At 40.2% G+C, this 14,575-nt stretch overlaps 2 protein-coding genes across 5 annotated transcripts in view; one reads left to right on the forward strand and one right to left on the reverse strand.

Moving 5' to 3' along the window:
* Positions 1-4,646, reverse strand: part of yes1 (YES proto-oncogene 1, Src family tyrosine kinase) — a 23,809-nt gene extending 19,163 nt beyond the window's left edge. The window contains exon 1 of the mRNA XM_061797924.1: positions 4,286-4,646. The gene's annotated coding sequence lies outside the window, so the exon portion shown is untranslated. The remainder of the gene's footprint in view (positions 1-4,285) is intronic.
* A 3,217-nt stretch (positions 4,647-7,863) lies between these two features.
* On the forward strand, positions 7,864-10,554 carry adcyap1b (adenylate cyclase activating polypeptide 1b). 4 transcript variants are annotated; one of them, XM_061798455.1, is made up of 5 exons: positions 7,864-8,160; positions 8,320-8,424; positions 9,263-9,415; positions 9,653-9,757; positions 10,114-10,554. In XM_061798455.1, exons 2-5 carry the CDS (start codon positions 8,321-8,323, stop codon positions 10,295-10,297), a joined length of 546 nt encoding a protein of 181 aa, XP_061654439.1. In that variant the 5' UTR covers positions 7,864-8,160; position 8,320; the 3' UTR covers positions 10,298-10,554. The 4 variants fall into 4 exon arrangements, with proteins under 4 accessions (XP_061654439.1, XP_061654438.1, XP_061654441.1 ...); XM_061798454.1 differs by having other exon boundaries at positions 7,867-8,160; positions 10,111-10,554; XM_061798457.1 differs by lacking the exon at positions 9,653-9,757 and having other exon boundaries at positions 7,867-8,160.
* The last annotated feature ends 4,021 nt before the right edge of the window (positions 10,555-14,575 follow it).

Below are 14,575 nucleotides of genomic sequence, written 5' to 3' on the forward strand. Positions count from 1 at the left end.
GTCCTAAGTGGTGTGCACACAGCATGCTTGCTTGGCCAACTCATACACATGCTAACTGTGGGTCGTACAAATGCTAATGAGGGTACAGACTCTGCAATCCATCAAAGTATTTCAATTTAAAAATGAAAGAAAGAAAAAGAACAATGGGTGCTTCTGCGGGCAGGATGTGGGGTCTAGCACATCAGTTTGACATACGGTATTTGGGCTTTCTTCTATAAACAGGCAATCTGTTGACTTAAGGAAGTAGAATTTAAGGCCACTTTGATTAAAATTTAAGACCAAATTTAAGTACAACCACACAACCTTATGACGTTTGAAAAGGAGCAAGGGTAATGTCTTAGAATAATCAATGACTACTTTTTAAGGCAAAACCACAATAGTTGTGAATAACCTGTCCCACCTTTTTACAGTACCAGTGTAGGAGCTGCAACTACACATAAGAATACTGTACAAACATATGTTGTACAAACAAATGTTCGGACGGCGGGGGGGACCCCTGTCCGAGGCCACGCGATTGGATATGTGCCAGATAACCCGCAATGCTGTGTCAGATTAAGGAGACACACACTGCCGCTTCCCACCGGAATCTTCCGGCAGGAGGGAAGCTTTGGCTTCCGCCGCCAAAAACATTTCATCAGCATGCACACTGTTGCCTCCATCGTGAGTCAACAAGCTTATTTTGGATGCAAAGGACGGTATTATAAATTGCTAGTGACAAAGACAAAGGAACTACTGTCCAAAAGTTAACAAGCATCCAGAACTTAAACGAGAACCGGGTGATGATATAAACAAAGTGGATTTGCAAATGTTTTGCATTTACTCACAAGCAGCCTTTTTACAGAGTGACACCGCAAAATTAGAATAGAAATTATACAGTATGAGAATTTCATATTATGATTATAGTGACCAAAATTAGCAAGTTTTTCAGTATTATCAGGGTATTGCGAAAATAAACACGTCAGGGATTTTCTTATGGGAGTGGCCCAAAGCAGACCATTAGGTACACTTGTATAATCTAACAATAGCCAACACAATGCTCAAACTATGCTAAAACTACAGACAAACACTCCATCTATTGTGAATGAACTAAAATTTCACAATTGGCACCAATCTTATCGTCAAAAGACAAATGTTACGGTTATCAAAGATCAAATGCCAAACAGTGCCAGCACAGAACACAAAAGTTTTATGCAGACAAATGACGGCCCTCGAAGATATTCCATTTCCCACAGGAAAAATAATTTGAAGCACAAACAAATTGACGATCAAACAGACAGCAGGAACAGGCTGTGTGCAACTGTGTACTGACAGCAAAGGCTCGTTCAAGTGAGTTACACTCCGCTCTTACATCCAATCAGATCAGACTCCAGTCATGGAAACTCTAGGAGCGGCCTGTCGACCTTTGAACACCACAACTCTCGTAAATGCTAGTTTAGCAAAATGTTAAATGAATGCTAAGTTATAAGTTATATTTGTTCCATAACAACGCTCTTAACTCATACCACTCGTATATAAAATGTTGTCTGCATTGTTTGATTCCTAAAAAGAAAACAAACTATTGATGTTACACGAAGGAAAATATTTTAGATGTCATAAGACTCAGAATATATATATATATATTTTTCATTTTACTGTGTACATTATTTGTTTTCCAGAAATTAAATGCCATTAAATCTGTGTCTATTTACGCAATTATTAAGAAGATGTATGTCTTGCATTTGTTACATTACCAATGTGAACTGAAAACCAAGCTAGCCTACATGCCGAACCGTGATTTACCATTACCATTACGTCGTCAGTAAAATAGCACAAGGTCAACACCAATGCTTCATTGAAGGATAAACCCGCGCTAGTGCCTGAAATCTAAGATGACATCCTCGGGGGGGGGGGGACTACTCGAGCGCGGCGACTAGAAGAGCAACACTGAAGCGTAACTCAGTAATCGCCCTGGCACGCGCTCTGAGTCGTCTTCTCTTCGCCTGCCAATCACGCAGGAAGGTGGCGGTTAGTTTGGGGGGGATGGGGGTTAGGAGTTGGGGGGCTAGCTGAGGGGACTTCCTTCCGAGTCCCATTCACACCGCCGAGGCCACCTGCAGAGGCATCTTCACGCCATAAATGTAGCAAAGCATCCCCTTGTTGCTCCCTTGGGATTGAGCAACACTCTTAAGAAGGGTGCACATACCAATTCTTAACACCTTAACCAAGTTTTGAAATGTGAGACCACACCCGATGAGCAAAAAAATAAAATAAAATAAAGAAAGAAAAATCAAGTGATACAACTCTACTGACAGACTAACATTTTTGTTTATGCCAGGAAGGAGCTAAATTTAGTCATAGTCGTCAGCGGAGGCTACGGAGAGTCTTTGCCATGCGTATGTTTTTGTTCTGCTGAGTGACTATTAAAAATTGCAAGCATCTGTGAGCCATTTAGCTATTTTAAGGGAAATGCTGAAAGACAAATTTGAAATAGTAAAGTGTCACACACTTTGTAAAATGTCACACACTTATTTAAAAAAGTTTTCGATCATGGTATCAATCTGTGATGGGCCGTGGGGAGATGAATCTGCTGAGCCCTGGATGAGTCCATGAATGCCAGTAGGTCCCCCCCCCCCGCCCCACCACACTCTGATGGGGTCCCTCACGTTTCTCATGTTCAGTCAAGGTCTTCTACAGATGAAACAGGGACGCCGGGCAGCTTTGGAGCACGTTTATGGGCCCTCAGAGTCGAATGACGCGCCGCTGCATTGGCCTGGCTCCAGAGTCGGCGTCAGCACGGGGTGGGGGTGGGATGGGGGGGCACATGTTGCTCAATAAATGTTGGTTAATATATATATTTTTTTGTCAACAGCTACTTTACTAATCAATCTGTAGTACCAAACTATGCAAAAGAGCACACACTCACTCACTCGCGCACACACTCTCTAAGGTAGGTGTAGGTAATTAAACACATGACACAGCTTTACAAGAGTTGAAGGTGACGAGCGTAAGATAGCGTGGAATAAATACGCTCCCCATCCCACTATGGAAGCCAGACCCCCTCCACGTTTTGACACACCCTATTACATAAGGTCAGGTTTAAGTTGCGTTCACCCCTTTCACTAAGGTCAACTAGGTTTTTCATCCACATGGTGACTGCTCTGGCAAATTTTTCTTCGAGTGTAAAAATCTCGCCTGGCATTCACCGCAATCACGTTTACCCATCCTATTCCCCCTGCATTTTCTTAAGCCATATAAACTAACCTTCTTGTACGTTTAGCTCTCTTGAAGCATGCATTATTTCCTATTTTCATTGATTGATAATTCCAGGGCAACGAAACGTGTAACATTTAACATGCGTATTATTTGAGTGGTGCAATTTGGCCGTTGTTTCATGCGTTACCTTGATGTAAACATCGCCCTATCCAATTTGGGTCACTTGAAATACATATAGCGCAAAAGCGCGCATAGCCACTAAATCGGAATTGGGGACTTGGACGTGCAATGTGTGAATCCAACTTTTTAGCTGCATTGCATCGGGGAACTGAAAAGTATGTGTGATCTGCCCAGAAGATCCTTCACACCTCCTGTTTAAATTTCATGACACCGGGTGCAGTGCCACTTGTTAGTGCTCCTCACCTTCCTGTATCGTCCAGTTGTGTGTGTGTGTGTGTGTGTGTGTCATGGCAGTCCAGCCAAGTGGGACTGTGCAGTACACACAGAGGGATTAACATGCACGAGGATTACTGTGGGACTGGTTGGAGTGTCCAAACACAGGAGCAGTGGACATTACAGTACAGTAGGGACACATGTTTGCCCTACCAAAAAACAAACAAACAAACAACAGTGGTACTTGTGTACTTAATGTATGCACACACACACAGACACACACAAAACAAATGCTACAGAACTAGTGGACATGGAAGTTTAACACCAGTGTGTTAAAGTGGAATAAGTCTTGGGTGAGGCCCAAACAAATTTGGTTGTTTAAATTTAAACTAAAAAAATATCAAGGTTAGTTGAAAAAAAAATTAAGTACGAGAGCTACACTTTGCTAATATATTGTGTGCTATTTTACTCTTTAATAGCCAAGCGACCACAAATTCAACAGGATTCGCTCGCCCAAGCCTTGTTTGGAGGAACTTGGGTCAACCTAACAACCAGTACCAGTACCAGTACCGGCGTCGACGCACAAAATAGATCAACTACAACAATTCCCAACTTTTTGAGTCTCACAACACAACAACAACAAAAAACTACCAGGCCTCGCTCGCCCTACACCACCCCCCCAGAGGGCTCGTTGTCTTACCTTTTACCAAGCGACCTCTGCAGCGTCGTAGTCCGGCTACATGCGTCTTTTTTTGTCCTCCCTTTTGTTATTTTCACGTCCCGAAGTGGAGGAGACACACACCGACAATCAAATCTCAGTCGTCCGTCCCATGCCGACAGCGACTAAACTCCACCGCCAGCAGCTCCGAGACGTCTGCGAGGACCCCCCTCGGGTAGTCATTCAAAAAGAAACAACAATATAATAAAAAGACGGGGAAGCCGTCACTTTAGAGCGACTATTCGAGCCGGTGGAAATGTCCTTTAAAAAAAAAAAAAAAGAAGAAGACCGATCTATGATGAGTTGTCCCAGCACAATAGCCGGGCTAGCCAGCGAGGGCCAGAGAGGGAATCACGATGCGTTCAAGGACCCGCTATAAAACACGTACCTTCGGCTGCTCTGATTCCTACTCTGTCGAAAACAGAAATTAACTGTACACCCTTGTCAACGTGACACGATATTACACATTTACTGTAAGTTAATTTAGAAAAAAAACAATCAACGTCTAACTTAATCAAACACAATCGTTATATCTTACAGAATTGTGTCTTCTCCACATAAACCTGAACGTCTCGTAAACGACTCTCCTTGCGCTAAATATGGCCGCCTTGTGTGGACGCTACAGTAGTTAAATATTTTAATTACACATCAAATTAAAAAACACATCTTGTTTTTTTTTTATGGGTATCAAGTAGTTTATAAACTTTATCAAAGTGGACACTAGCAGTGCAACTTGTACACATTTTTGGAAGGGGCATTTATTGTACGTCCAATGTCCAAGCATCTGGCGCCCCCTAGAGGTAATACGAGTTTGTGTCTTGTGCAAAAAGAAATACAATATGAGCGCATTTGGTATAAAGCAAAGGAGTCATTAAAAATGTTGAAAAAAAAACACACCGACTGTTAAATCATAATCCTTTAGTGTTTTATTCATCTTAAAATAAAACAGGAAAATTGGCCCTCAGTAGAACAGAAAAATGTATGTAGATAGCTGGAAAGATGGATACATATACAGTGGACATAAAAAGTCTACACACCCCTGTTCAAATACCAGGTTTTTGTGATATCAATACATTTGACAGATAAATTATTTCAAAACTTTTTCCCACCACAATGTGACCTAATGTGAAGTCAGCAAAAGCCTACCAGAACATCCGAACTTTATTTGGAGGTGTCTGCTGTAACATTAGTTTAAATGCGATTTGCCACATTTTACTTCCCCCTTAAAAAAAATATATATATATATATATATATATTTTAATAAATTGAGTTGCACAAGGTTCTAAGATCACATGATGGTGATAAAAGTTTTTAAATGGTTTATCTTGGTCCATTTTTTTTAGATATATATATATCACAAAAACCTGGTATTAGAACAGGGGTGTGTCGACTTTTTCTATCCACTATCAATGCATCCAGCGAGCCAGCCATTCCCTTCTTGTCCTGATGGTGGCGCCGTGTCCTCATCCCAGCAGCGCGCGTGGTCACTTCTCACTGCAACTCGTGGACACTCGTTGGGTGGTGGTGGTTGGGTATTAGCCCCCCATTCGTGACTGTCTCCATCGTCATATTGCGTCAGAGTGAACGTGATGACGTACTTGCTATGCAAAGTGCAGTTGTACGACTGGCAGGTGGGATTCAGTATACAGTAGTCAATGAATGTGAGGGGCTCACAACAAAGAAGCCTGTAATACATATCAGGGAATTATTAGTATTGCATAATGACCTATCGAAAGTTAGAATGTTTGTGTGTGTGTGTGTGTGTGTGTGTGTGTGTGTGTGTGTGTGTGTGCGTTGGTTCCGACGCGTCAACAGATGATTCACACAACTTGATGGAACGTTTCTTTATAAAAAAAAAAAAAAAAAACACTCTGCGTCAAAGGCCTGCTCCAATCCGATTACATCGTGAATGAAGGAATGGATGAACGGCTGAATATCCCCCCCACTCACCCACTCCTCTATTCCCCCACATCCACTCACCTCGGGCCTAATCGACATCCGTCCGCGGCCATCATTAATATTATTGGAATTGGGTGAGGCAAAGTGAGCGTAAATTCCAAGAAATTGAAGAGAAATGACTCACATGGGGGATGGGGTGATTATTTAGGGGCAGTGGGGTGGCTTTTAGTCCCGCACAAAACCAGGATGCACTTCTACCCACTCGAGATAAAACACTTAATTGGACTTACTGGTTGCTGGTGAGGATGATGATGATGATGATGATGATGACGTGATGTCGTATTGGATTACAGCGCATGAGTTTAGTGTGCTTAAAACAAACAAACAAACAAACCCCCCCCCCCAAAAAAACAACTCCAATGAATAAAATGAAATGTTAAATTAATAATAAATGGCATTAAAATAATAATTTAAAAAAAACGTCAGTTTAGTATATGACTAAATAAAGAAATACCTTAAAAATGAATCACAAACAACTAAGAAAAAAATAAATTCATTACAAATAAAAGAAAGTGTGAGTAATATGCTAAAATAATAATTAAAAAAGAAAAACAATTATAATGAAAAAGTAAAATTAAAAAAAATCAAATAGCACAAGTTTTGTTTGGAAAATCATTTTAAAATGCAACTAAAATTACACTACACTTAATAAATAAATAAATTACAATATAACAGTATTTAAGTGTAGTGATCTTTTAGATTAAATTGTATACTAAAATATAATCATCATTTTAAAAATACGTAAAATACATCAGTTGAAATATAACACTGTCATGAGTTTAGAATGGCAAAATAACGATTAAAAAAAACAAATACAATTTTAATATAAAATAAAATTCCTTAAAATAAAAACAGTGAGCTGAGCATAGTAAAACATGAGAACTAAATCGCTAAAAAATATATCAAAAATAATTAATATAACAAATGAATAAAATAATTAAAATATGCAAGTTGGTATCATGAAACAAGGATTTTTTTTCTATTAAATTGTGTATCAAAAATAAATGCATTAGAATAAAATATAACAGTCCGTGCGTGTGGTTAAAAAATGTAAAACAAAAAAATGTAAAAACAATGAATGAAAAGCCAAATAAATTAATTTAAAACAGCTACATTAAAATAAAATAAAACTTATTAAAATATAAAAGTGAATAAATACAATCTAAAGAAAAACATGCAGGATTGTGGGCCATAGAGGATTTCACTAGGCCTGCCAAGCAATTCTGTTATTTAAAAAAAAAAACACACGCACACACAAATGTTCATATATCATACATAATTAAAATAAGAAGAATAATAAACGCAGGGGAAAGGCGGCTCACTCTTGCTTTGACAGTAATAGTAAAAGTAACTAAATAAAAACAAAGTTTGCAAGACAACTTCTCGAGCTCGCAGGGTGGGTGGAGATGTGTGTGACGAATGAAAGGCACGAGGAAGGAACTGTACCGTTATATTCCTGCAGGAGGAAGACTTGATGACGTCCGTAGCATCCTTAACGTGACTTATTGGATGGAGGGAGGGAGGGAGGATGAGGAGGAGGGAGGGAGGGAGGGAGGGAGGGAAGGAGGGAGGGAGTGAGGGATACTTAAAGATAAAAATCCAAGGCGATCGGGACCAAAAAAGTTTCGAGGCGATATCTACAGGAGCTGCTGCTACTGCTTTTGTTGTTGTTGTTGTTTAAAAAAAAAAAAAAAATACTACAGTATTGCACAGTAGAAAGCTTCATTGTGAGGTTGTTTTTTTTTTTTTTTTTTAGTTTTTTCCCCCCAAATTATTATCGGGAGGAAGGAAGAAGTGCGAGTGGGGAACATAAGAGGAGAGAAGAGACAAGCGCACCGCACCAGGCAAGCCGCGCCCGGATCACACCCCAACAGCCGCGTGCGCTTCCTGGCTTCGAGGTAAGGTGCAACCGCCCCTCTTCCTCCGCAGCACTCCTTTAACCCCACCCCCCCCCCCCCAAAAAAGTCAATTAGACAAAAGTTTGTTCTTTTTTTTTTTTCCTGCATCCCCCCAAAAAACCTCTACTCACAATAAATTCATATTTTGTGATATTACAGCATGGCCAATTCGAGCAAAGCCACTTTAATCTTGCTCATCTACGGAATCTTAATGCACTACAGCGTCTTCTGCACACCTCTGGGACTAAGTTACCCAAAAATCAGGTAGGTCCGCGCCCTTTTTTTTTTTTTTTAAACCTCCTTTTATGTTAATATTTTATTTTTTTGCAATTTTTTTTTTATTCCCTACATATGCTCGCGTATTGAATGCATGTGTTAAAAAGTGTGCACCACGTGCGGAGTCTTTAATGCAGGCGGCATCATTAAAGTGCAGTTTTGGCGTGCGTAATTACGCGCGAGGAAACAAAAACAAAAACAAAACAAAAAGCACCCAAAACGGGGGAAGGAGACTGTGTGGAAATTGGCGTGGAGGTATCTGTCCAGTGGGACCTCTTCTGTGAAGTCTCCCCCAACCTTATTAAAAATGAGAGCGCAATGGATAGCCCACTGGAGGAGGAGGAAGAGGAAGAGGAGGAGGAAGAGGAGGGTGCGTCACCAAGGAAAGCAAGCGAATAGGAAAAGCTTTAAGATGTAATCTTTAAAAAAAAATATATATATATATATATATATATATATATATCCTCCATTTTCTGTGACATTTTTTATGGGAGGCGGCGTGGTTATTATTTGACGATTAATATGTATTTTCTTTCCTCTCGTTGGTCGGTTTTGTCGTGTTTTTGTTGTTGTTGTTGTTGTTGTTGTTTTAAATAATGAGCGAGCACCATGTTGCGAGGGAAAGGCGGGATTTGAAGATGTAAACGAATAAAAAACAAATAGGGAAGAAAAACGAGGTATGAAGGACGCATTTTAATCATTAGAACGTGCTTAAATTCGGGAGAGAAAGTGTTTGAAAAAAAAAAGCCATTTTTTTCACACGCTTTTTATTATTGTTTTTCCTCCAAATTTTTTTCCAAAGAAAATGTGATTTTTTTTTGGGCAGGCTGGACAACGACGCGTTCGACGAGGACGGCAATTCCTTGGGCGAGCTTGGCTTCGACGGCGATCCCCTCGCCTTACGCAGCGCGGCGTCCTTAAACGGCGGCGGCGGCGGCGGCGGCGGCGGCTTCACTCTCTACTACCCCACCGAGAAGCGGTATTTCATATCATCATCACTATGATTATTACTATCATTACACTTTTTTTTTTTTAAAGTGCATTTTGTGCATCCCTTCGCGTTATTTGTGTCGTTCCCCCTGCACCCAAGTGCGCATTTTGGTCATTGTTTTGTGTGTGTACGTGCGTCTTTTTGTCCTCTTTTCAATTCAATTTCATTTTTTTTTTTTTTCTTTTTGTCGTCCACTGATGATGTATGTGTGTTTTGGCACCTCAGAGCAGAAAGGCATGCTGAGGAGGAATTAGATAGAGCCTTGAGGGACATCCTGGGTCAGTTAACCACGCGCCATTATCTGCATTCTCTGATGACAATGCGCGCAGGGTAAGGGCTTGCTGCATCCACCTTGTTTTGGCTCATTGTTATTTATTATTATTATTTTTTTAAATACCATCGTTGTCAATGTTGATTTTTGTGTGTGTCTTGGCTGTAATGTCTTGAAGGGGAGTGAAATAATCATGTGATTAATCCATCAATTGATTTTTACCCCCCCCCCCCCCACCCTCCACTCCCTGTAAACGCGTCAGAATACCAAATCGGCCTGTAAATGAATTATTGATAAGGCCAAGGGATGCATTATTAACGCCCCCCCAAAAAAAGCTTACATTTAATCCTTAATCGATTTTTTTTTAAAAACAGAAATACATATTTATCCTTTTTTTTTTTTTTTTTTTTAGCAGTGAGGAGAACAGCATGGAGGACGAAGCTGAGCCACTCTCCAAGAGGCACTCGGACGGCATTTTCACCGACAGCTACAGCCGCTACAGGAAGCAGATGGCTGTGCAAAAGTACCTGGCAGCCGTCCTGGGACGAAGGTACAGACAGAGAGTGCGCACTAAAGGACGACGGCTCGCCTATTTGTAGTGCAGCCCCCACCCCCCTCAACCCCCTCAACCCCCCCACTCACACCTCGTGCGTGTATACAGTATATATATATATATATATATATATTATATATATATGACACCCCCCACCCACACGCACGCACACACAACCAGTGTCAACCGCCTATCATCCACATAGCTGAGCAAACCAGTGGATTTCGCCTATCTGTGTTCTCCTTTCAACATTATGTATTTATGTATGAAGTTAAGCCATTAAAATGGATATTTTATTAATAATATCGTTTCCCCCCCACTCATTTTCTTTGCGACATGTTTAAAAAAAAAAAAAACAACAACAACAACAACACTTGATGATTAACCCTCCTGTTGCGGTCGAATTGAAGTATTTGAATGTAAAAGAAGTCCACGGTATTTGCAATGAAATTTTTCTTACAATTTGGGATAATTATACATGCTCTGGGTCAAAATGACCCATTTTCAAGGGGAAAAAAAAACATCACACATTTGCAATGAAATTGTTAGTGATGATTCTAATAATGACATACAAACAATGGTTATTATTATTATTTTTTTGTGACACTTTTGGATAATTGACCATGCCTCGGGTCAAAATGACCCATTTGAAGTGGAAAAAAAATCACACTTGCAATCAAATGGTAAGAAATTGATTTGATAATGACATCCCAAAAAAAAAGATTGTTTTTCTTCCTATTTCTGACATTTGAGGACAAATAAACATGGCCTGGGTCAAATTGACCCATCCTAAAACAAAGTATTTTCACATATTTGCAATGAATTTGTTATTCATTCAGTTAGTAATGAGATACAAACAATATTTATTGGTATTTCTTCAGTTTGGGACATGCCCTGGGTCAAAATGACCCATTTTAAAGTGAAATCATTTTATATTTCACATATTTGAAATTAAATTGTTGAGGTAATATTGAAATAAAAACAATGCTTATTCATTCCCCCCCCCCCCCCCCCCCCCCCCCCCCCCCCCCCCCCATCGTGGACACTTTTGGGTCAATAAACATGCCCCGAGTCAAATTGAGGCATTTTAAAGTGAAAAAAAAAAAAAATTAAAATCACATTATTCTCATATTTGCAGTGAAATTGTTTGTCATGGAGTTAACAGGGAGATATAGACACGGTTGAGTGGGATTTATTTTCACATTTCTGATACTTTTGGGTGATAAAAGGCATCCCGAGTCAAGTTGATGCAGAAATATGTTTGCTGTTCATAACAGGAGGGTTAAACCGCACAGTCGGTGGACCAATATCTGTTTATTTTCATGTTTCAAGATGTTTAAATAGAAAAAAGATCATAATTGTGCACCTTCAACGTTTTGTGCTTGAACTAGAAAAGAAATCCTAAAAAAAGATCATCTATACATATATAATATATATATACATATATGCAGAAAAATAAATAGATAAAAAAAAAGACAATCAAAGTATTGAATGTTATACTTATTTTTGTAAGCTATTTTTTTAAGCGTTTTTTTTTTGGGGGGGGGGACAAAAGCAGGCCCAAAGAAGCGGTGAGCATGCTACATATGTGTACGTGTCTGTTTGTGTGTGTGTGTGTGTGTGTGTGTCAAACACTCCATTGGAATTTTATTCAATTTTTTTTGTTCTCTTTGTTGTTTCTGATGCCTCAATGCTGCTCACATTTGCACATGTGTGGACAATACGTGTGTGTGTGTGTGTGTGTCTCGAAAGTGCGCTTGGGTTGCGTTGATTGTATTTGGGGTAAACAGTGGTGCGAAAGCTACATATACTTAGTAGTCTTTGTGTGGAATTCTTATAATCTGCATGCCGTTGTATTGCTGTTGGCTAAAGTGGTGTTTTGTGTGTTTATAGCAGGGATTCCCAAACTGTGTGGGAGTGGCCGGAGTGGGGGTGCGCCAACTATGTCAGTTTGTCAGCAACGTCATTCATCATTAGGATGAGTTCGGCGCTACATTTGGGCATAAACCGGGAGATAAGGAAAAGATTATGGTCGTCAGATGCTGTTACATAATGGTGCACCTCCAAGCACCCCCTCCCACCCACCAAAAGAATGTTAAATATCAGCATTTTAGTAACAACCACGCCACCCAAAATACACTACAGCTACCGCCCCATTTTCTACCACATGAAATCCACAAGCTAGTTATGTTATTTGGCCACATGTTGATTAAACAAAGGAAGAGGGGGTGCGCTAACTCCGCCGGGATGCGAAAGGGTGGTTAGAAACATTGGTTGTCTATAGTGATGGATTTTGGGTGGGAATTTAGACGTGGATCACAGGTGGTGCGCATGATAAAAAAACTTGCGATGCAGGGGGGGGGGGCGGGGCGGTGGGTGGGTTGGTGGGGTGGCGGGGGGGCTCAAAAAGTTTGTGGCATGAGGTACAAGAAACGTTGCAATTTGTCGTCGCAATGATTTGGGGTTGAAATTCGGGTGTTACTGGCCAGAGGGTGCACCGTAAAAGTGCAATGCTAGTCTGAGGTGATAACTGCACATTTGGAAGTGATTTAAAAAAGGTTAAATATCAACATTTCTTCTGTACATTTTTAAAATCATGTTTTCATGATGAAACAAGGTAGAGGGGGTGCGCCAACTCTGTCAGCATGTTGAAGGGGAGGCAAAAGCCAAATTTCATTGAGGAGACACTAATTAGTTTTTGATTGAACCTTTGTTTGTGGGAAAACAAAACAACAGACCACCATTATACTGTTTCTTGCTGCGCACCCCCAGGCGTGTATACACCACTATTTGAAATCCCTCTATCAATAGATGAGGAAGCGATGGGGCCAATCAGAGGTTGTTACAAAAGAGCAAAGAAGGCACACAAAGAAGGCATTTTGCCCACAAAATAATATTAAATATCACCATTTCATAAATTATGATTAGTTTTTTAAAATTACACTGGTAATCCCGCACACCCCCTCGAGAACATTTGCACATCTACAGCAAGGAATACGCCACAGTTTGAGAATCCCCCCATCAGGAGTTAAGGAAGAAATGAAGGCTATCTGATGCTGTTACATAGGACAAAAGAAAGTTAACACACCTTCGCGCACCCCCGTTTGTTGAATCGGCTTCATCCTGAGGCATCTCCCCCCATCGTACGTTGATTTAAAATGACGCAAATGTGCTTGAAAACGCCCACCCCCCCTGTCCCGCAAACACGGCTTCTCCCTTTATATGGTGTGATTGTGTTTGAACGCGTGGAGTGTATTTAATTGATGGAGTTGCAGACAGCTTCTGGCTTTTGGTGCCTCGCTTCGATGTGACAAAAAAACAAAACAAAAAAAAACAAAAAAAAATTAATAGTTTGGTTTGAAAAAAATAAATAGAAAATCGCCACAAGTGAATGATGGCAATTTCAGTGGCCCTACAATGCTGCAAGTCCATTAGCTTACATTGAAAGTTTTACTGTTTTGATCACTTGGTCAATGCCCAAGAGTCATAGAATTAGGTTGGTTTTTTTTCCTCTTCAAGCATGACCAATGATTCATTGAGTTCAAATATATATATACATATATATATTAATAAAATAGAATGTATATGTCGATGGAGCGGGCAATGTGTGCGTGTGTGCATGATTTTGGGGTTCTTCCATGTCTGTGAGAGTTGTACACAATGACCTGTGTTTGTTATTGTTGATGATAAGGTGTTGTTATTTATTTTATTCGATTTTTTTTTGTTGCTTTATATTAAATGAGGAAAAAAAAAAGCCCAACTCTATTATCATTTCTGTGTGCGTCACTATATCGAAGAAGAAAAAAAACAAAAACAAAAACAAAAGGGTAGTGATGTTGTGGGGTGACAAACGCCTGTTGTCATCTTTCTGAAAGCGCCAAACGCCTTACGTCAATGTTGAATTTATTCGTAACTAGAAAACAATGTGTTTGCAAAAGTGATCCTGAGTACAACATGGTGACGGCACACGAGTCCTATTTTGGAGGCAGGGAGGTGGGTTGGGAGGGGGGGGGGGGGGTCTTCCATTTGCTCAATGTCAATGAAAGTGTTGTAAGATTTGTATGAATAAATTTTTGTAAACAACATCTCCCAATTAATGTCTACTTTTTTTAATGGCAAACAATCCGTCTTTGTGATGTGTTGAATTCACACAAATGGAAGTGCACGCACGCGGGCGCGCACGTACACTAAACACGCACGCCACAGAAGTGCTCTGAAAGACACTCAAAAGCCAAAGAACCAAAGAAACAAAAGGCGTATTCGTCCCCGACGTCAAAAGCGAAACCTCGAATGCACTGAATCAAAACCTAGAACGCATCAAATC

Source organism: Phyllopteryx taeniolatus, chromosome 14, assembly GCF_024500385.1.
Source record: "Phyllopteryx taeniolatus isolate TA_2022b chromosome 14, UOR_Ptae_1.2, whole genome shotgun sequence".
NCBI lineage: Eukaryota > Metazoa > Chordata > Actinopteri > Syngnathiformes > Syngnathidae > Phyllopteryx > Phyllopteryx taeniolatus.